The sequence below is a fragment of the Nothoprocta perdicaria genome, unplaced genomic scaffold, assembly GCF_003342845.1.
Source record: "Nothoprocta perdicaria isolate Ctin4 unplaced genomic scaffold, notPer1 scaffold_5, whole genome shotgun sequence".
Lineage (NCBI taxonomy): Eukaryota > Metazoa > Chordata > Aves > Tinamiformes > Tinamidae > Nothoprocta > Nothoprocta perdicaria.
The window spans coordinates 10659397-10681023 of record NW_020455754.1 but is presented as its reverse complement, the minus strand read 5'-3'; the positions used below and the strand labels follow the sequence as shown (position 1 = coordinate 10681023).

General features: G+C 38.8%; 1 protein-coding gene across 5 annotated transcripts in view; it reads right to left on the bottom strand.

The window, feature by feature from the left end:
* LOC112954278 (core histone macro-H2A.1) overlaps positions 1-20673 on the bottom strand; it is a 35709-nt gene extending 15036 nt beyond the window's left edge. For 3 of the 5 annotated variants that reach the window (XM_026047417.1, XM_026047419.1, XM_026047421.1), the window contains exons 1-4: positions 20475-20673; positions 7512-7618; positions 5827-6024; positions 4127-4237 (exon numbers count right to left, since the gene is read on the bottom strand). In XM_026047417.1, coding sequence (XP_025903202.1) covers positions 4127-4237; positions 5827-6024; positions 7512-7618; positions 20475-20646 — 588 coding nt within the window. In that variant the 5' untranslated portion in view covers positions 20647-20673. The remainder of the gene's footprint in view (positions 1-4126; positions 4238-5826; positions 6025-7511; positions 7619-20474) is intronic. The other 2 variants (XM_026047418.1, XM_026047420.1) reach the window with 1 other exon arrangement.
* Positions 20674-21627: the final 954 nt, after the last annotated feature.

Below are 21627 nucleotides of genomic sequence, written 5' to 3'. Positions count from 1 at the left end.
AAGAATCCTTTAATATTACTTTCCAGAATTCTTTAATATTTCACACGTGGCAAGTTATTTATAGTTGAGTTTGAGTCTTGAGTTTGACTACAAGCAACTGCTGTTTAAAATAAATAAATAAATGGTCAAATCAAACCAAACCAAAATGTTAAAGAAACTTTATGAATTTTGAAATAAAAAAACCAACAACAAAACACATGCACACACCAAAAGACTGTTCTGTGGAGATTTTCGTAGTAATATGTACCTATGTGTATTTTGTTAATTTTATAGTTGACTCTTTTTGATCCCTAATTCCCTGTGTTCTGCAAGGTTTTGCCAGAGCTGTATCAGCTGCAGGCCATTTTAGCTTTACACCTTTACACTATTTCTGGTAATTTAAGTCTTATTTAACAAGAAGAAATACTTAAAAAGCTGACCAACACAGACAGGCCTGTGCTGGCAGCTAAGAGTTATTTGGCTAAGTTTTSCACTTCTTGTTCAACACTTTATTAGCTAATTGCCAAATACTGTGGCATAAAACAAAAGCTTTCTTATAGCATAAAATCCTTGATTAAGTTCTTGCATGATGCTATTACATCATAGCATGGCATATGTATTTTAGAGGAAAGAAGCAACCTCCCTAASAGACTTTTTTTTAAAGATAGCCATAACTTCCATGTACATGTGCAACAAAGAATAGACATAATTTACGTAACATTTAAATYGTTAAATTAAATGTATTAAATAAAACTCAGATGGCACTTAGCACATCCCTAAGTATTTCTGCAGAAAAGTCTTGCGTTTCAGACAAAATCACCTTTAAAGTCATGGAAATTTTGCTCGGGGGAGGACTTGATCTTATATTATTTAAGAACAGCTTCATACAGAAAACTGGAGATGCCTGATGCAAGTCAACAGGCTGAGAGCTTTATTGGAGGGCAAACCCCAGTGCTCAGGCCTGAGGTCTGACACAGTGTCTGTTACAATAGGAAATGTTAGAAAATTCCTTTGGGATGGCATCTGCAGAATGCACAATCATCTAAAAATCAACCCATTTCTAATACTTGATTGTACAGTATTAATGCACTTTTACAGTATAAATGAATGGTTCTCTGACATATCTTGATCSCTCCATCTCTCTCAATTTGCATGAATGCCAGCAAAGTTATCTCAAGATTTTATGCAATAACAGTACGTTTTAAAATCTGAACTATACCCGAGTTTGCAGTGTTCTCAATTTTACTTTCTGCAATTAAATCTGAGGACATTAAAGATGGAGAGCCTATTCTTACAAGTAAAACCTTTCTCTTTTCCAAACGTGGAGTCAAAAAGAAAGATTTTTCCCATTAAAACCTTATGAGTGACATGGCAGGAAGAACAGGATTATTTTCTGGCTTCTCCACATCTAATAATTTCCTGATCTAGCAGATACCCGTTTGGCAGATCTACTAGACAGGCTGTTATGATGTTCAAGGAGGTCACAGGAGGTGTGAAAGATGCTGACGATTCTTTGGCTGGGCTTTTTGGTTYTCAGTTCCTGTGTCTGCACTACAGTTTATATTTCTATTCAGAGCATAGAGAGCATTAAAATACCCTGAGAACTCAATGTGCTAAAATTCAGGAACCATTTAAATCACTGTGATTAACAAGAATCCCTTTGCTATTTAAATGGAGCAGCTCAGAATGTCTTAAACTTTGGGCTTTGCTGCCACCCGTGTGTAGAGCATACATATACTACAGGATCTCCATGTCACTGATGGGGCAGGCGACAGAGAAAGATGAGGTGATTCACAGCTCCTCCACATCCAACACAACTAGAGGACAAGGTCCAGACCTCTACCTGAACCACCTAAGCACACTGTCCTCCCTGTCCATGAATTCAGGAGWCTTGTCTCCCTCCAGATTCCCATTTTAGGAGAGCAAGGCTATGTTGAATAGCGGGAATTCTCCAGGACAGGCAAGCACCTCCTGTCCTCATGCTCTCTGAGAACGAGTGACATGCAAGTCACGAGCAACTTTTGCCTATCAGAAAGTCAAGTGGCAAAATTATGGCTTAAAATAACTACCTACGCTTTTAGGGAAATTACTAGCTTGTTATGTTTACAAATTCCATGTGGCAATAATTTGAAAACTACAACAAAACACTTGTTTCTTTGTTTATGKTTTTTTTCCCCCCTGGAAAAACAGTCTGACTTGAGAGATTTAGATAAGTATTTAAAAAATCAATATTACCTTTTTAAACAGCAATTGCATGTAGAAAGGGCTAAGCATAAGGATTTAATTGATTCACAGTCACTATATATTTTTTAAGGTAATTCTTATATATCATTTGTAAATTTTCAAAATAAAGCAATTATTTGAAATGTCCCTGTGTCGCTTTAATAGTTAACAACTTCCACGACCAACAAGGTCCCCAGCTGCTACACTTAGCAAGTGGCATCCTGTCCTGCTAGGCAAACCCATGCAAAAATGCACCTAGAGTTTAGGACACAGGAAGCACTAAAATCCCACTGCTTTCACCATCACATTTACTGAAAGTTTTATCTTTGCCTTTTTAATCATTAAAAAAAAACCAAACATATTTTGGTAACTTGGAAAATGCATGTTTTGAAAAATAATTTCTGGGGAATGCTCTGAAAATATTTAAAAATGAGGTAGGATGTTTCTTTTTGCCTCTATGCTAAATAAAACCTCTCTGATGAATGTAGTGCAAATTTTCTTGGCTTAAAGCTTAAAAAGCTTTCCACACTTTTAGTCTTGCCATGAACATTTGAAAGAATTCAAGTTGGTATCAATGTGTTATTTGGGGGGTAAATCAGATCATGTACATTAATATACTGTTCATCAGCTCAAACAAGGCAAGACTTTTGTTTTAAACTCATAAAGTATTTATTAGACATAACCCTTAGATTCTTACACTAACCTGTCTGTTCCCCACAGCTTGAGGGGCCTTGGAGCTCGCCTTTCTCTTCCACACAACTAACAGTTAAGCTCAACTGAGTTGTTGGATCAGGCTTGTTAAAAGCCCAACTTTGGACTTAGTACAGTTCTTATTACAGTTTTCCCATGGTAACTAAAAGGAGCTCAAAATCAGTTCCAAAAGTCTACAAGACTTGCTTTCTTGAAACAGTAGTTTAGTTCAAAAATTTCAGTTTCTAATCAAGCCTTCAAAATGTTCTAACCCCTGAATATATGTTCAAGATCATCGCCCTCGAAATAGCCAAATAGCAAAACACACCAAGCTGACAATCTGGTTCTGGCTATTAAACTACATGTAGAAAACCAGAAGTCTTGCAAAAAATAGTTCTACTATCATGCACATTAAACTTAGCAGACAAAGTGTGCCAAGGGTATGTGGAGAAGGACCTCAATATAAAGAAAAATGAGTCAGAGGAGATGCATTCCATGATGAACAAAAAATGGCTCATCTTTTATGACTTAGAACACAATGATCTGACTATTGGATGACAGAAGATGCTGTTTTACTTAAAAAAATTTCTATCACAAACTAAAGGTTTCAAGTTTCAAGATAAGAGACTGGATTAACTTACTGAATTGTCTCTTTAAATGGATATGTAGTTGTATCAACTCACTCCAAATCTCAAAACACACTCACAGGGAAAAAATAAAAAAAGAATCACTGACTTCTAGCTTTTCATATAAGCATCACTTGTTATTACACAGCATTAACTTCAGTAAAAAACAAAGCAGAATCAAGCACAAAACCACTAGTACAAACAAATGTCTAAAATGGAATTTGATAAAAGCCTGCAAATCACTGATATCAGCAATGAAGTGGGCTGCCCTTTGGAAAAGCCATTTCATCCTCAGAATAATTTCTGAGCAGCTTAGCTGCAACACTTATGCTCTCTAYAAACAAGGTGAGAGAGCTTACAAGCACACAGGCTTTCCTTATATCTGCGTATCTCAATATGTAGGCACATAAAGACCCATTTCTGCACATTTATAATGTTCTAGAAGCTGCTTCAGGGAATTTCTTTGTTTAAGGACACACCTCCACACCTGCTCAGTATGGAAATGTCAATTGTACATAGACTTGGGGGGAAATGGGGATAGTGGGCGGGGGTATTCCCTAAGCAGCACTGAAAACCAGGTATTCATTTATAAAACTGCAGGAACATACCTTCTGGCCAAGAAAGAGGCTTTTGGTGGAGAGGATTGTGAATCCATCTGCAGGAGTTCCCTCTGTTGTGCTGTCAGCACTCGCTGATTTGCTCACTTCTCCCTGCTTCTTCTTCCAAAAATATAGTTAATTAGTTAACTCAAGGCTGAGAGAAAAAGCATCATTTAATAACACTGATGACATGCCATATATCTTTACCAGGGAATAAAATGCCAGAGAAAAAACACTGGTAGTCTGCAGTAATCACTCACTTGTTAGACTGAAGGACAGAATCTGAAGGGAGCTATGCTGATCAACAGGAAAAATGACCGTAAGAGTTTATATCCATATAAACCTTTCCTATCTACAAAACCGCACARTTTGGATGACAGATGTGTTAAATGTTGTAGGGAAAATTATGAACAATGCCAAAACATTTAACAGTTTTTAACGGTCTCTTTGGAAACAAGATAGGTACCTATTTATACACATGGGTAGACATTCATTCTAAAATAAAAAAAAATGCAAATTTTGTTTCTGTGAAATGAGGTGCTCACCGTTTTGACAGAAATATTTTCAGAAATATTGTTGTGAAATCTGGCTGTCCTCAAAGMCAGTGTCAGAAGAATAAATTCTACAATCTCCCTGCCTAGTATTTAGAAATGGGCTGAACAATTTTCTCTCTCGGTTACCTCGATCACTTCCCTTCATCTCCAAGATAACTGTACCTTCTTTTTTTCCCTTCAACTACCATTCTCTTAGTGCAATTAAATTACTGAAGTAAAAAAAAAAGGTTTCAGGGCTGAATCAGCTTATTGGATAAAAATGAGAATTCCAAACATTTTGAAAAGGCTGCTTTATGAAGATTGTGAATTGACTATTGTGGTTATCAACTCAATTGGTGCCAGAAATCATGTTCAATTTTCAATAGTGCATCACTTGTACTTTTGTAGAAATATCTGGTGCCTCAACAATACCTTTGCTGATGCTCAAAGCATTCGGAATACTAAMCAAGCTACTGTTCTCCTATCCTCCCTTTCCAAAATAGAAAAACTAAACCTGTGATYGAGTAACTGAGACTAACTTTGATGCAAAGGTGTATTTGTGTTTCTAGGAGCTGCAACCTTGCTTTGCTTTACACAAATGTTTTGAAAATTAGATTTTCATGGGCCTTATTTCAATTTCCCAGGAGTTTACTGTTAGCCAAATACCAACAGAGTAAGCAGACAATACAGTTTATTGTGTGGAAGAAAAACAGAACCCCACAACAGACTTCCTGCTTTTGTAATCCAGTAGGGGAAAAATCCAGATTTAGGGAAATTATTAGTGCATGGTTATTAGAAGCATTGCACTTGAAATGCCAGCTACTAGATGTTCTAAAAATTTWAAAAAACACTTCAAAAAAAAAAGTGAAACAATCAGAAGAATGACCAAGTAATCGATAACATAAAGGATAAATACAAAAGCTTTGTCTGACTTAGAAAGCAGCATTTTCAAAGGCACTGTGAATTTCTGGTGAAATCTATGTCCCCTTCTTTCTACATTTGTATTCTATTGCTTGACAGTATTTGCCTTACAAGAAAAATCTCCTGGCTGAGCAGATGCACAGCAGAAATATTCCCTGTTCCTACAAACTGAATCTACCAGTTCAAAATAATCTACCCTTCCTGTAGCTACTTCTGTCAGGTTTGTTCAGGTTTAAAATAAGCAGATTGTTCTACCTTGGATTTCCTTGCCCCTTTCTTGCCGCCTGGTTTCTTTGTTACAGTCTTTTTCTGTGACGGAGACTTTGCCTTCTTTGCTGGAGGTGGAGTGATGATGGCTTCCAGTTTTCCTTTTGATCCTCGCTTCTTTGCCAACAGTTCTGGGTGAATATTGGGTAACACTCCACCACTGGCTATGGTGACTCCTTTCAATAGCTAATATAAAAAAAAGAGGAGGGGAACCAGACAACAAATTCCAAATTTACTCATCAATAAAGAGAAAATGGCATTTACTGCAAACTTCATACATTGCCTTGATTTTTAAGCCATTCTTTTATGTTTCTCAATACATATTACCTCTGAGGAAAAGTGAAATGGAATGTATTTCACTTCACATGAAGTGCTTGAAATGAGGTTGATCATGTAGTGAATTGTAACTGCACAGGGAATATGTGTCCTTCTTGCAAATGTGCTTGTTATTGTGAAAATCATTTGGATGACTTGCACAAGATTTGTTAAGYTCATTAATGAAGTTGTGAAGCGATGCAAGGAGGGCTGTTAACCAGCTATGAGGAGAACACAGGAGAGCTGCACACTTGGGAGCTCTGCAAGGCAGTCTATGCAAGAGGGATGCACCCCAAAGTCCAAGGTACAGCTCTGCACAGGGGACCAAATTGTGACAAACACAACGTTATGCTCAAATGCTGAGTTTTCTTGACAGGGTATTTTTTTWAATTGATTTGATTTTTTAAGAATCTTCAAACAGGTAATATTTATAAAAATCGCTATATCTGGAAATCTAAAAAAAAGATCTGTTATGCAGTTGGAGAAAAGTAGATCAATATTTGAAAATGTGCTGTTCTTTTAAACCTTCAAAAAGCAGAAGTGAAATATATCATGGTCTATATTTAAACCACTAAATCGGGGACTATTTCAGTATGCGGGAGGACACAAATGATGACATCAAAGCCCCTCAGGTACTCCCACCTAATGACTCATGCTGGATGCTCCCCAGGCACAACTCAGTGAGGCTCTGAGATGATGAATGGAAAGTTTCAGGCCAAAGACAGAAGCAAAAGGAGGTTAGCTTGAGCATTTTTTTCTCCTCCATCATGATACACAGGGTGGAAAACATCTTTTCAGATGTGTTTTTACTGCGCCTCACACCAAAGGATGCTAATCCTGGCTGGTGCCTCTGGTTGACACCACAACGTTGTAAAAATTACACCCAAGCTGTTCTGGCTAAGTTAAAGACATCCTGAAACCTGCAACGGTTGCAGACTCTCAAGGGTTCCAGACTTCTTCCTTCTGCGGTCACAACRACAGACTTGAGTGGGAACAGGCCAGGACGCCCTAGGTCCCCAGTTAAGGGGGAAGAAAAAGTATCTACAAGATTTTCTCCATATCTCTGAAGTTTATGACAATGCCCCCTTCTTTAACACATACAGTTGTAACCGTGTAAGCAAACGCCACATTGCACATCTCTCTTACATTTTTACATGTTTAAAATGTGTACTCAGAAACAAAATTACAGTGAGTGCTCTTGCTAGKTACATAGCCAGTGTGTTAGTGAGTGAATGAGCTGTTTCCTGGTGGGCTGTTTTAAAAGCACAGGTCTTGAATTCCAATTTGGCTATATGGAAAGACAATTTTAAAAGCCCTAAAGGAAATTCTGGYCCTCACACGACTGAATTCTTTCTTACCTGATTCAATTCTTCATCATTTGCTACAGCCAACAGGATGTGCCTAGGTGTGACGCGACCCTTCTTGTTGTCCCTTGCAGCATTTCCAGCTAATTCAAGAATTTCCGCTGGAAGAAAATAAAATCTTCTTAGTTACTTTGTGATCATTAAGAAAAATCAATAGGTCTTAGTTAGCATCCATGCAAAAGATATCATGTTATGTATGTATTATATCATGTTATTTCTGACTGGTCTCTAAAGATACCTAAGCCTAAAACTATCATTTTCTTTACATTTACGTGACCAAGGAATGCAAAATCACACGTGAAGTCCCATGATCTATGTTTACTTTTTTCTTTTGTCCTCCTAAAGCAGTTACCCTGGACTCCTGACTTTTTAGGGTACTCCACAAGTTTACTTTGTGTTCATCTCCTAGGATTCTCCTCCTATCATATGCCAGAGCACTAGCTGTACAAAATTGTTATTTTTTTCCCAAACCTGCCACAAATGTGAGCCMTGGTTTGCTTTGTTTCTCGTTTTCAATTCCTGAAAAACACATTAAACTCAACTTCCTATTGGTGATATTATGGAAAGATGTCAGCACACATCCCAGTTAGGACAGTAAACAAAGACTAGGCTTCTACATTGATTTTATGATTTTTTTTTTTATCTCTTTGAGAAGATGTTTCTCTCCAGAAAAGGATATTAATGTATGACGTTTGTTTGCTCTAGCAGATTATCTCCTCAGAAAAAATYGCCAGTCCTGCCACACTCCACACTGTATTTACTGGTTGTGCTTGAGATGGCTTTTGCTGGACCTTGRGGAGATTAACTGCTCCCCAAGACAGCCTGTGAAGTGAAAGCCAGAGCGTTACCCACTAACACATCTGTCTTCAGCTCAACAAACCTTAGGCAAAAAATTTCACTGATTACAAGAAAGTTTGGGGAATAACGAYGACAAAAGACAGCACATGTTTACCTGACTTTGCAATGAAGTGCTATTGCTGTCTCCATTATACAGAGCCCTCTGTACTACTGTTTCCTGGTTGCTTTTGGTATACTGCCTTTTTGTAAACCTGGTAACACTTGGATCTTTTTTTAAACAAACATTAGAACTACTGAATGAGATTTCTTTCACATTTAACAGCTGAAAACACCATGAAAGCTGTCACCTAAGTTTGCTTTACAGACAAAGAAAAATGAATTAAAACAGTAACCTATAAMCTAAAAAGACCAAAAATCAAAGCTCACAAGATAACATGTTTGCCCTCTAACATACTATAAATCTTAAGCAATCCTGTATACCATCATACCATGGCTTTTCATTAAATTGAATTTAACATGACTCTTTGATTATTTTTCATCATAAATCCTATAATAAACTACTTAAGACACTGGAAATCTTTTATCTGCTTCTGGATATTCTACCTAGTGCATTATCTACTTCAGTACAGGGCAAGATGGTATACGAAGTGGAAGCTCAAAGAAATAATTCTTGTGAAGTTTCACACTCACAATGACTTTATTTTTAAAGCAGGCTTAGCAGGRCAAGGTCAGCCTGAACATGCTCTCCCCACCACCAAAGCACAGAATTAAGCTGGGATAACCTTTCCATAGGCTGCTCGTAAGCCGCTGTTCAGACACTTCAGGTGTAGTTTGGCTCTGTGCGGAACACAGGGCGACGGGAACGCAGAGCCCTTGGCCAAGGGCAGGCCGGGCTCTGGGCTGCGCTCTGTGTGTCCCCGAGCCGGCCAGACTCGGTGTCACTGCACCCACRCCACCCTCCGCAGCCTGGAACTGCTCTGTCTGCACCTCCGAGGTTAGTGCTGCCTGGAAATTTCCCCAAAACAGCAGCCTACTTTTTGCTCTGCCTCTGCTTCCCCCACCTCCACCTCTCCTTTACGGCACCAGGCGCTGCTGAACAGTCGGGCCGTGTTATTCTCTGCATCTGATCAGCATAACTATGCAGACGGGTCACTCTGCAACTAAGGAGCCTCAGAAAGTGTTATGCCTGTAAAGCACAGAGGAATGTTTTATTTGTTCCTCATAAAACTAAAATGTCTGCCTCGTACAGTGGAGAACTGTTCTTGCAAGTGCTAAGCCCTCTTCCTTGGACAGGAAACTCATTTTGAAATTACAGTTTTCTAATGGTCCTTTAGGGAAGTTGAGGTACCCCGCTTCCTTTTCGGGAACAGAAAGCTTTGCACGGGCGCTGAGGACCACAAAAGAGGAGCTTGGGGAGAGCAGGAGGAGGGCATGGAGGGGGGGAATTTTTCTTCCGGCCATCTCCTCTGGAAATATTCCAGCTTGGCCGGGCGCGTGGAGACCCCTGGGGCCGCGGGGCTCCAGTCCGAGCGCCGGCCATGGGGAGGCCTCGGCTGAGGCCGGCGCAGGCAGCGCCGTGCTCTGCGTCCGCGCTCACAAAGCCCAGCCTGCGGCAAAGCCAGCAGGGCCGAGCTCCCCTCAACGCCGGCAGCAAAGGCGTTCCGGATCCCCATGGGCTCTGAACTGCYCGGCTGGGTTGCCGTGCTGCTAACTCTCCTTTCACATCTGTTTTACGCCCCTTTAACACTAAACATTTAAATGGTGCTTTATACAGGTTTTTAATTATTTTTAAATGAGATGAAAATCTACCTCTCTCTGTAAGGGAGCTGACTAAAACTTCCAGAAAACTCTCTGCATTGAGTATTGGAAAGAGTACTAGGTAGGAAACCTTATTTAAAATTAAAATTGAATGGCAGCTTTTTGGTCAGACCCATCCCATCAGATGCCCTTGTGCCAGGTGTAAAGGTTCGAGTCACCAAAAGCTCTGTTTCATTGCAGGTCATCTTCAAACCTTGCAGAAAAATGTGCAGCATCCCTACCTGGGGAGCATCATCAGACTGCGTCACAGGTAGCCAAAGGAAAGCCTAATATATATATATATAACGAATATAGATATTTATGTTTAAACAATGAGGCAGGTTTAATCATATGCAAGTTTAGCATTTGTAAACATAAGCTAATTCAGGCCTGCTTGGATACGTAAGAAGATAAATATCAACCATCTATGAGAGTTCACAATAAATGGATCTTAAAAAAAGGTAAAAAATCAAGAATTCAAGAAAYGGACAAATCAATTGCAACTGAACAGTGTCAAGACAGAAAGTTTCCTTCTTAAAAGGATGTCTTTTTCCTTGACACTTAGGAGCTCCATCAGTGACACGGGGATTCACTCAGCACATATTTATCCAGGCAGAAGACTGAAACAAGGCTGAACAAGCTGCAGAACGTCTGTTCCTTTCTCTTCAGATATTTACTTGAGGCATTTCGCCTTCCCGCCGGGAACAATAACAACACTCAAGGAAAGGGCAACTATGAAGCACATTTTGTAAAAAAATAAACACCCAAATTTTAATGAGGAACACAGTAAGTTGTTTGATATTATAAGCTTTTGAAGTTACAATTCTGCAATTCTTACATTTTGAAGTCTTAGATTAAGATGAAGATATACTCTTTATGCTTGAACAAATTACTTTTCCTGAGCCTTTTTACAGGTTAAAAAAAGGCAGAACATGCACCGCTGTTAATGCAGACGTAAAACAAACAAGCAAATAAAAAGCCTTCCAGTAAAAAAGCTGTTAGAGGTATATAATTAGGAAAGAGAAATAAAATAGTAATGTCATGTCAGCATGTCATATAGTATTTGTGGACAGCACAGGATGTCTTACAAATCAGGCTGTAATATGAACACATCATAATGCCTTAAAAGACATAGATACAAATAATATTTAAACTAGATGGCCTAAGTGGGAAGGAAAAGTCTTACAAGTCATGCAGCTTTCCTTTAAAAAATGTCTAAAATGTATTTCTCACGTATATGAACTGAAAAAAAATCTTTTGCAGTATTTAGAGCTAGGCAAATGGATATGGGTAACAAAAACTGCCTAAGCCTCTTGTTCTTAAAAAGTTGAACCAAAACTGYTTTTTTACTGCTGAGGTTTCTGAAAGTTCAGTTAAATATTTTTAAGGGAGAAAAGAAAACAGGCTGAATATCTSTATGCTTAAGCCTGTGATAAGACCACAGGAAAAACTGTTCTCAAGGCATTTCCTACTCAAACTCAACCAAAAGGCGCTAGAAATCTCCACAGAAACCTCATCCTGGAGCAAGTTTTCACAGCAAGTTCCTCATCCTTGTGGGGGCTTCTCTAATCTGATCGCCAGTCACCTCTTACACATCCAAAGCAGTTCCCGATTTCRTTATTTTCATCTGCCATTATTTTAGGGTTGTAGCACTTGCCTTGAACGCTGTAGCTTTGGTATCTCACAGAAATTTTGGAACCAGGACTCACCAGCGAGTTAAAACACAACAAATTCCTAATAAATCTCACAAAAGCAGGGGCAGTAGTTACTGCAGACCCCAATGGGACCCACTAAACTCTTCTCCCACTACTAGCAAGGTGCTGGTCCATTTATACTAATTATCAAGCTAAGTATTATTGGTCATGACTGAATAAAATTCTTTAAAGCCAAAGTGCCAAAGTCTTTACCTTAGCATGTATTCTGGACTGCAGCCTTGCTTTCTACGTATTGAATGTAAATATTCAAGTCTGGTCTCTGAATTGCTCCTTCAAACATCTTTTTCTTTGTTTGGTTTCCCCTCAAGCTGTTGTACACTCCGGTTCTATTGAATCCCTTCGTCCACCTTCTCTTCGGGGAGATGAAATCATAGCTTTGAAAATTAAACTCTTTAACAACTACCAGGTGATGTGTTGAGACAAAGCCAATTTCTGAATGCAAAACTTCCAAGAGGCACAAGTCAGGGTTTGCTAAAAGAAAAAACTTGAAGGTTCTCTTCCAAAAGAAAATTGAGAACAATAASCAGAAATCAAAGAAAAATGAACACTGATATAATCCCATTGAGAAAACGTGTGTTTGCTGCAATGCCAACGACATGACAAGGCGTCTGTTTATTGTACTTTAAATTAGTCATCTTTCCATCAGCATTTTATTGACTTCAGAATCATTTTACATGATGCCGGAAGGTTTTAACCCAATCAACCCCAATCAGTCCAGATTGCTAAGAGTTTCCTGCATTCTTTTCTCTCCATCTTCCACCCAATCCCCCYGGAATCTGCAGTCCTAACAGCAAAGGTAGAATCATTTAGTATCACTTTCCCCTGCATACATTCCAATAAAACAATTCTCAGGCTTGATTTAAAGTCAGGGAAATTTGATGCAGTGAAAATTAATTCAAGAAATTTTATTACTCTGAACTAGTCCTGATGAAACCTCAACCCTCAACAGGGCAATCATCCTCTTAGGATGTGATGAAACACCCTTCAGTCTTTCGTCTCTGTGCTCTATCAAAACTGGGCCCCTTAAAGGAGAAACTGGTAACTTTGCCAAGTTATTGTAAGTTTTGCATTTCTGTGAGGCAGATGACAGACGGTTATTTACATAAAACTCAAAGTCAGGCCACAAAAGCCACTTCCACTTGGAGCTTTCTGATCCGATTCACACTTCTGCTCAGCTCCTTTCTATTTTCCACACTTTTACACCACGCTTTATTTTTTACAGTAAATCCAAGGCCATTTAACTTCCCAGTTTTACAAATTTCTTGATTAAATATTGATCTGTAAAAGGTATATGAATTCATTTTTCAGGGAAACCTGAAAATTAATCTCAAAAGCTGTTTATAACTAACAGTCACACCTTGAGTACTAAGTAAAAAAAAAAAAAAAATCAATTTCTTCTCCACTGACTTAAAGAACTATGATTTAACTCAAATTAACTTTTTCCTTTTCAGTGCTGCTTCTCCTACCTAGCAGTTTACAGTTTGCTGACAGGGTGCAGCACGTTTGCTTTGGTCTGGCTGCTTCAGAGCACAGGACACTTCTAATGCCTGAAGACTTAAGCTGGTTTAGTCTTTGACTYGGGCAGGTGTACGGACTGAACTTACGTTTTTCAGCATTAAAAGTCAGGTGGAAGATGCCAGTCATCTGCTGAAACTAATAAACACTAATAACACTACTGGAGTAAAAAAGGAGTCAGCCTCATGCTGAAAGTCTGTATTTTGCTACAAAAAAATTTGCTTCAGCAGAAAGAGGAAATTACGTGTTTCAGTGTTGTGTGTAGCCAGGTCCATGCAGGGCAYAGCTTGGAAGAAAAGAGTTGTGCTCCAAGCCCAGGTCCCTGTCAAGGATTTTACTAAACACCGACCAAAAATGAAGCAAGCAGCACACGCTGGGCTCTTGCTTCTGGACTGCGCTCACTGCAAAACAATCTGGGACTTGTCTTGGACGCGGCCTCTGGCACTGAACTAAAGGACGTTGGGCTCAATATTTGTTATTGAAAATATCACCACTCATAAAACTGCTGTCTCAAAGCCTTTCATCCATACTAAATCTTTTTGTGTTGAGACGGCAATGGAAATCATAATAAATACAAATGTCTATAGGCAAATAAAGCTGTTATTATTTAGAAGAGTACTATTTACAAATATTTTTCCCTATTGCTTTGAAAAAAGCATTACAGGGGTGACTATATAGCACGTTCAACATCAGAACATCAAATTCACATCAGAATTTACAGAAGTTTGGTGCTATCTGCTTTTGAAAAATCTCTTTCACAGCCCTGAACCTGGATCCTTTCAAGCTGCTGGGGACTCCCATGCTGATTCCAGCCCTGCAAGCCAGCCTGGCTTGTGAGTCTCGTTATTATAGGTCAGGGACATAGAAGAACACAAAAAAAACACAGCATCGTTTCAGGGGACAGGAGAAAACATCTGATAATTTGGAATAAGAAAAGCAGTTACATGCACAGCCTCTGACACCTAAAAAGTTAAAAATAATTTACTGCTCTTGGTATTTTCAGAGTATAAGTGCTGATTTATCCTAGCAATATCCTGTATTATTTCACATGTTCTACAAGGTAGGGATAATAGCGATATTATGTGAGAGGAGGGACCATTACCATAAATGCCAGCATTTTATTGAGACTCGACTTCTTTCTGTCAGCCTAGCATGAGCTCACACACCTAAAACTTGATATAATTCAGGGAAAGCTAGCATTCGGTTCAGAACAAGTTCTACGAGGAATTATGGGCCTGAAAGGATGACTGATTATGCTGTGCTCTTTTCTGCCAAGATCATGGGACTTACCTGATATAATTTGCATCGAACTATAATATATATTGCTTAGAAAAGAGTCCAGTCTGTATTTTAAAAATGTCCAATTCAGAAAAAATTCTCAGTGATAAAGCACAGCCTTCAAATTATTAGTTTCATTTCACATCTAGCGCACTTCAGCTCTCACACAAAATTSTCTTAGAGCAGTCTTCAGTCTAGCAGAAATATGCTCAAATACCTTTGTCCTAATAAGAAGAGACTAAATTAAAGCCAAGCTTTTGCTTCTTGAAATATCAGTAAAAAGGCACGGCTTTCAAGCAGGTGACATTGGATTTAGTCCTATTGTGAAGCTAAGCTTGAGTTAGCATCCTGCTTGAGGAAAAAACACCAGACCAGCTTACACTGCTACAGTTTTGCTCCCACCAGTTACCAATACAGAAGTAATGCAACTTCTCTGCTTGCACCTTGGATGTCTCTGTTTTTATGGTTTTTGGACTGCACCAACCCATTCGGTTTAAGAGCAGGATTAGGAGCTCACATGCAGGTCACTAGCTACAAAACTTCCAGCTCTGCATCCTGGAGCAGAGCAGGCAGCCCCACGAGCACACCTATGACTTAATCCTAACGAGGACGGCTGCTCGCCTGTGTTTGCACACAGAAACTGCCCAGGGACCCGGCTTTTTCACTGCTGAAAATYTGTTCCCAGAGCTATCAATTTTCCGTCCTGTAAACACAGAAAGCTCTTAAGCTGGTCTGGAAGGGAGATAATAGTCCTCCCTCTATCCTGAATTGTTCCGCTATCACCCACTACAGACACAGACATATTTTCAGGACCCAACAAAAGTTTTGCTGAAATTCAGGACAGTTTGGCTCTGCTGGTCAACTCAAAGTCTAAATTTGGTTACCTTGCTAGATACTGCATGCTACTCTACAGGTAGTGTGATAACACAGATCATTTTCTTTCATCTTCCAATTTGGTTATACTAAAGTGTACRACATATAAACACAAATTATAACTACACTATCAGTTTCAAACATTCTGTTTCAGCCTGAACATTTTCAATCATAGGGAGTACTTAATCTTACAGAAGCTAAACTAGAAATTCAAATTTTTGATATTTCTCAATTCTATGTATCAGGTATTTGACATTTTTGCCTTGTCAGTTTGTTTATTTTTCTTTGCAAAGAGGTATTTTCACGCTTAGTCAAGTAAGATCTGGGTCCTAGAATCCTCTTAATTTACTTTAAAGCTCTTTTGGGAGGCTGTTTGTGGATTAGTGTTTCCAAAGCTGCCTTTTTAATTAGAACTCTATTTTGAYAGTGAATGCATATTTCAACTGTACCGAAAAGATACTGTCAATTTATTCACTTCTTAAATTCATTTACTCCCTATGGACTATTAGTTTCAGGAGTCTGGGAATGCCTGGAACTTGAATCTGCTTTTAACTAAATGCTTTTTTCGAGCTACCCCTCTGCTCGAAGAGGAAGTTCATCAGTACATCTGCTTTGAAAAACAAGGCAAATCATTGTCTTCCTCTGTAAAGCTGTAAGGTTTTTCGGCAGCAAACAGAACTCAAGGGGTGAACAGCAGTTCAAGTTGATCAGCTTGCACATCAAACACAAGCATCTAAAGGGAACTGGGAAAAGTTCTGCATTCAAGAAGGACTTTCAGGTTTCAGCCCATCAGCAGCTGACATAAGAAAGTTCTCCACATCTAAAATTAGTCAAGATGAAAAAGCAAACAACTGGGCTCCAGTTCTGGTGGTGGGGAAAAGGGGTTCTGGTGCCGTCAGAAAAGCTGAAAACAAAAGCTCGGGGAAGCACCAGAATGCCTTAGAGGGAACTCTTAAGTTTGGGWTTCAAAAGGTGCTTATTTTATGTTTTAACAAAATACCTGATCAACTATACACAATGAGCAATAAAACCCAGCTGAGAGAGAAAAGGATTTAATGGATAAAACAGACAATGTTTTCTCCTACTTGACTTGAGCAAGTAGAGAACAAATATAAATCAAAGTCCTATTTCTTCTGTATTCCTGTTCTCCTGCTGTTTTATAAACTTCCCCCTTCTTCTCATTTGCTATGACACTTTGGCAATTGAAAATTATTTACAATGTAGAGAAGAACATTGGAAGGGTGAGGGCAGAAATGACTTGCAGGCTTGGTTATTACTGCCTTTAMATATGCTCAAGGGAATTCTATTTTTTTTCCAGGGCAAAAGAGCATCTTTCCCAGTTAGCAAGAAGCTTGTAATATATTAAAGCTTCAGGAAGCTGTAAGTCTGAAGGGAAGACATCTGATTACGTATGTGGCTGGATCAGTTCTGAAAAAATACCAATCATGAAACTCATCTGAATGTCTGCAGGGCTCCAAGTGAAGTCCACGGCATCCTTTTGATTGTCCTAGCATTTTATTTGGGACACACTGGCACCAACACACCATTTTACACAGGAAATAAGCAGGGGATTTAGTTTTCTGAAACATCAGGCATGGGGAGATAGTTAGGCAATGGACCATGGTAAGTCATAATAAGGAAAGATAATAAAAAAAATTACTAACGTTGATCTTCTCACCAAATTAAGCTAGTTAATGATTCTTAAATTAGATATGCAGCATGACAGAACTTGATCAAACATTTTGAGAACAGGATTCTTCCTAGAGAGGCAGGACTACATGTACCACTGCAAATAGGGAATGGAAATAAAAATACTGAATTATAGTTCTTCAGCACCCACCCTGTTCCTTCAGGGGCCAGAAAGGGAGTATTGCTACTTGTTTCAGCTTTGTTAAGTCACAAAGCTATCTTCTCCCTGCCAACCATAAACAGTCATTTACATCCTGCGTACAGCRGATACTGCACATTATTTCCTTAGATGAGACATCCTAGGAAAAGTGAGCTGGAGATTTGCTTACAGAAACCAATATCTACATACAGGGGTATGCTCATGACAGCATTCCTTTGTAATATTACTGTTATGCAGCAAAGGAATCTTTAATGGATGAATCACAGCAACTCCTGTGTGCTAAAACGATGCATGCTCCTGTTAGTGACACTGTATGTGTATAAACATGTGAGTATAATCATCACAGCAAAACCCAGAAATATAGTTTGAAAAGCACTTTGTAGGACAGACTGAAAAAAATGCTAAAATCACAAATAGGTAGATGTGCTAAAAATGGAGYGTGTACTTTTACTGCTTGATGAGAAGCRGCGCAAATATGGCAACAGTACGTTACCTTCAAAGCACAAAGTCATAATGCAGATGGATCCATAACAGAATTACAAGTCTGAACAGCTGGAAGCATTATGGAAGCTCAAGTCCCCAGATGAACCAAACCAAAATCCCAGATCTGAGCACATTATGAGCTCATTTCAGACTTAAACTTTAGAAAAAGCCAGCAAAATTTAGCACTTCCTCTTCTAAAGGAATAAAGTCACTGCCACATTCTGTACACACGAGGTAGTTTTCAAACCTTAGTAAGTTCCTTGCTATTAGTTCACATCTCATTTCCCCTCCCAGTCTTTCTTGAACATTTTCTATTCTACAATTGCTTTTGGTATTTGAGGTTTCTCCATTCCTTTATCAATGCACTGAACTGTTTCTTTGACTTTGCCAGTTTATTAGCAGGCCATTTTGTACTTGTCCCATTTCCATCATATCATATTCCCATTTTCACTTTGAAGCAATTTAAACTTCCTGCTTTAGTATCAGGTCCTGGGCTGACATGAGCATCTTTAAAAACTCTCCAAGACAGAAGTCAATGTTTCTGTGGTTTTATGAAGTAATAATTACCAATAGGTAAACAGAGCACAAAAATCTTTCAGCATCCCATTTCAAGGGAGTGCTTCCCAGCAGAAAACAAAAGTTGCTTTATTTCTGAGATATGCCCCTGTTAAAGAATAAACGAAAACCTCAGGATTCCAGCACTACCTAACCTTTAGAAAGAAAGGCACTTAGGTAAACAAAAGCCCACCTTCATAAACCCAAAAAAAAAAAAAAAAAAAAAAAAAAAAGGACAAGGAAAGCACTCTTTCCTTTGGTGCTCTTCCTCTCCCCCTACCTTCTTTTCCTGGCCCCTGTTTCCAAAAGGGCGAGCAAGGCAATAAGTTTTTACCTCTCTACACAGTTACGCATTTTAATTATTTAACATATCACCTTTCTTTTTTCCATGCATTAGCAGCACCTTAAGCTCACCTGTGCTGCTCTGTTTCTTTAAAATGACTTSATTCAAAGCAGCTTTCATCCTAAGAAATATTTTATTTGAGTTGTTATAGCTATGGCAGGAACCTAGACTGGAGGAAGTATTTTCTTCCTTCCCACTTCCCCTCTTTTTTCACCCTAAAGAAATCTCCAAAGTTTAAAAACATTCTCTCAAAAAAGAGGCCCCAAATAAACAAAACACCAGTCCATGAAGAAGTCTGATAACTGAGAAAATTAGTAAGGCAATGTTGATTTTACATTTTAATTATTTGTTTTTAACTGTTCTCTTATGCCATGGATATTTAATTTTAGTGGAGGAAGAAACTTTACAGGATATTTTTCAGAGTATTTCTGTTCTTTATCGCCTGTATCTATTATAAAGTGTACCAAAACTGTTTTAAGTATACAGGATCATAGTTGTGAGTCAGGTCACTTCAGCTTTAAAACCTCTCTCCCAATGAAGTTAAACACTGCTTTTCTACTTTGTACTCAAATCAAAGAAAGACTGAGTAGCATTTCTTCCTCTCTCTGGAGTTTTCCATTATAACATAAAGGTTATTGTTCTTTGAAATACTTGTATCTGCTGGAACAAGAACAGTGAATTAAACAGATGTACTGTAAAAGACAAATATTGCTATGAGAAATCAGATCCATTTCAAGTTGTCTCCAAATACCAGTCCACATAGTACAGATACTCACTGAATTTCTAGCCTAGATGTATATCTATGAGCCAAACCTGGCCATGTGGATGCAACTGGGCTGTTTCTTTTTTGCAGACCAATATGGATGAATGTTCCTATTTTGCTGTTGTTACAATTGGGCTTTGCTTTCCATTGAAGACTACTTTCAGTGGTCAGGAGCTGGTAAACTTGCAGTGTCTTAAGCCTTGTATGAGAAGAGAACTGCTCTGTAAAGACCTTTACTTTCATGTCTGGGCTGTGTATCAGCTAGAGGCTGCCCTTTATGCCCTCAACCAATGTGTTTTCATTCCAAGCTTCTTTCTCTTGAATAGACAAAAAGTCCTTCCTCCCTCCAGACAATACTGTGAGGATTACATGATTACTCAAGGTGCTTTCATTCTCACAAAGTAGAAGAAAAATAATAGCAAAAACTATAAATGGGAGCAAATAGGATATGCCTATCTGGACCAGAAGAACAGAATATACATGCGTACATAAACTCTATCATAAAGTTGTAAAAGGCACATGCACACCCAAATAATCTGTAAATTGAGGGAAAAAAAAAACCAACAATGCTGTAAGCAACCTCAGCCCTGTGTAAGCACAGAGGATAGACCATTTGAAAGGAATGTATACTTTTAACAGACAGCTATAACTTAAAGCCATCAGGCAGAGAACAGAAGCAGGAGGGACCACACTGTGGGCAGCCCTGCCATACTTACTGATTTTCAGTAAGAATTCCTCTCCCTGTGCAGAAAAAGTGTTTACCTGTACAATAGGTCAAGCCACATCCAATACTGGAATGTACAAAAGCCATGAAGCTCTAAAGCAGGGTGGGGGGTACGTTGTTTGTGTACAACCAGCACAGCAGTTACTTCAACTAATTTTTCCAGTCCTCTGGACACCAAAAGATCGCATTCTTTCTGTTAGTATACTGTGCAAATTCAGCTTGTACTTTAAATGTTCCTATTTCAAACCGTTTTGCCAAACCTACCCGTCAGATATTCAAGCACAGCAGCCATGTACACTGGAGCACCAACACCAATTCTGTACTTTGGGTGACCTTTCTTAATATAACGGAGCATTCTTCCAACAGGGAATATGACCCCAGCCTTTGCAGAGCGGGAAGTCTTGGTTGACTTCTTCTTTCCACCCCTGCTGGACATCTTGCCTGTGTTGAGTCTGGAACAGCACTGTATATTTAAAAATAGAGGGCAAAAAAAAGGTTACCAACAAGGCATAAAACACTAGAATGATTTCAAGTAGCAATTTCACTCATCCTACAAAACTGCAAGTAAGTATAGAATAAAAATTTGGGAGTTGCTGCTGGAAGACCATATACATGCTGCTTCTTTAGAGTACRTACAAGGATCTAAAATGTTATTTTATGCTGAACATTTACTTGCCATTTTAACCTTCCCATAGTTTTATACATAAAAAACAAACCAGAGAAACAATTTTCTATATGTCTGCTTCATTCTTCTGTATTCCTAACAGGTTAATGGCAGCAGCATAAGTGCAGTGAAGTATGATAACTACCTAGCATCTGAAATAGACCTTCATCACGAAAGCACAGAATGCTTTCTCCAAGGGGCCTCACACAAACCTTTGCTTTCCTGGAAAAACTGTTCACTGGACATTTGGAGCAGTATAATTGTGTCACTCAGTAATGACTGTGCCTATTAAAGTGGGTAACTGCATCCACTAAGAYTTTCACAAAACATATTTATCTCCTTTAAAGAACTAGTTTTTCAAGCATGTGTTAAATTACGGAAGAAAAACTTAGGCATGGTAAACTACAGCCTCTGCCCATTAAAAGTGCTATTTTTGACCAATATCTGAGATGAATCTCTTGAGATGTTAACCTACAGGAAGCCAGCTGTCTGCACACTGATGCTTGCACCACTAGGACATGCCTTCCAGGAGTGTGAAATTCAACCTGCTACCATTCCCTAGCATAACAGTGGCCTAACCACCCAGCAGAGATCTGATAACTGTATCTCAGTTTATTTCAATGAAAAAACATGCTGCTGATACAACTGTCAAATGCATTTTTTTCATTTTTACTCAGGTTGTAAGTAGAAGCTGGCAAATTAGAAGAGTTGGAGATCTGCAGGCTGCCAAGGTGTTTTTGAAGGTATAGGCAA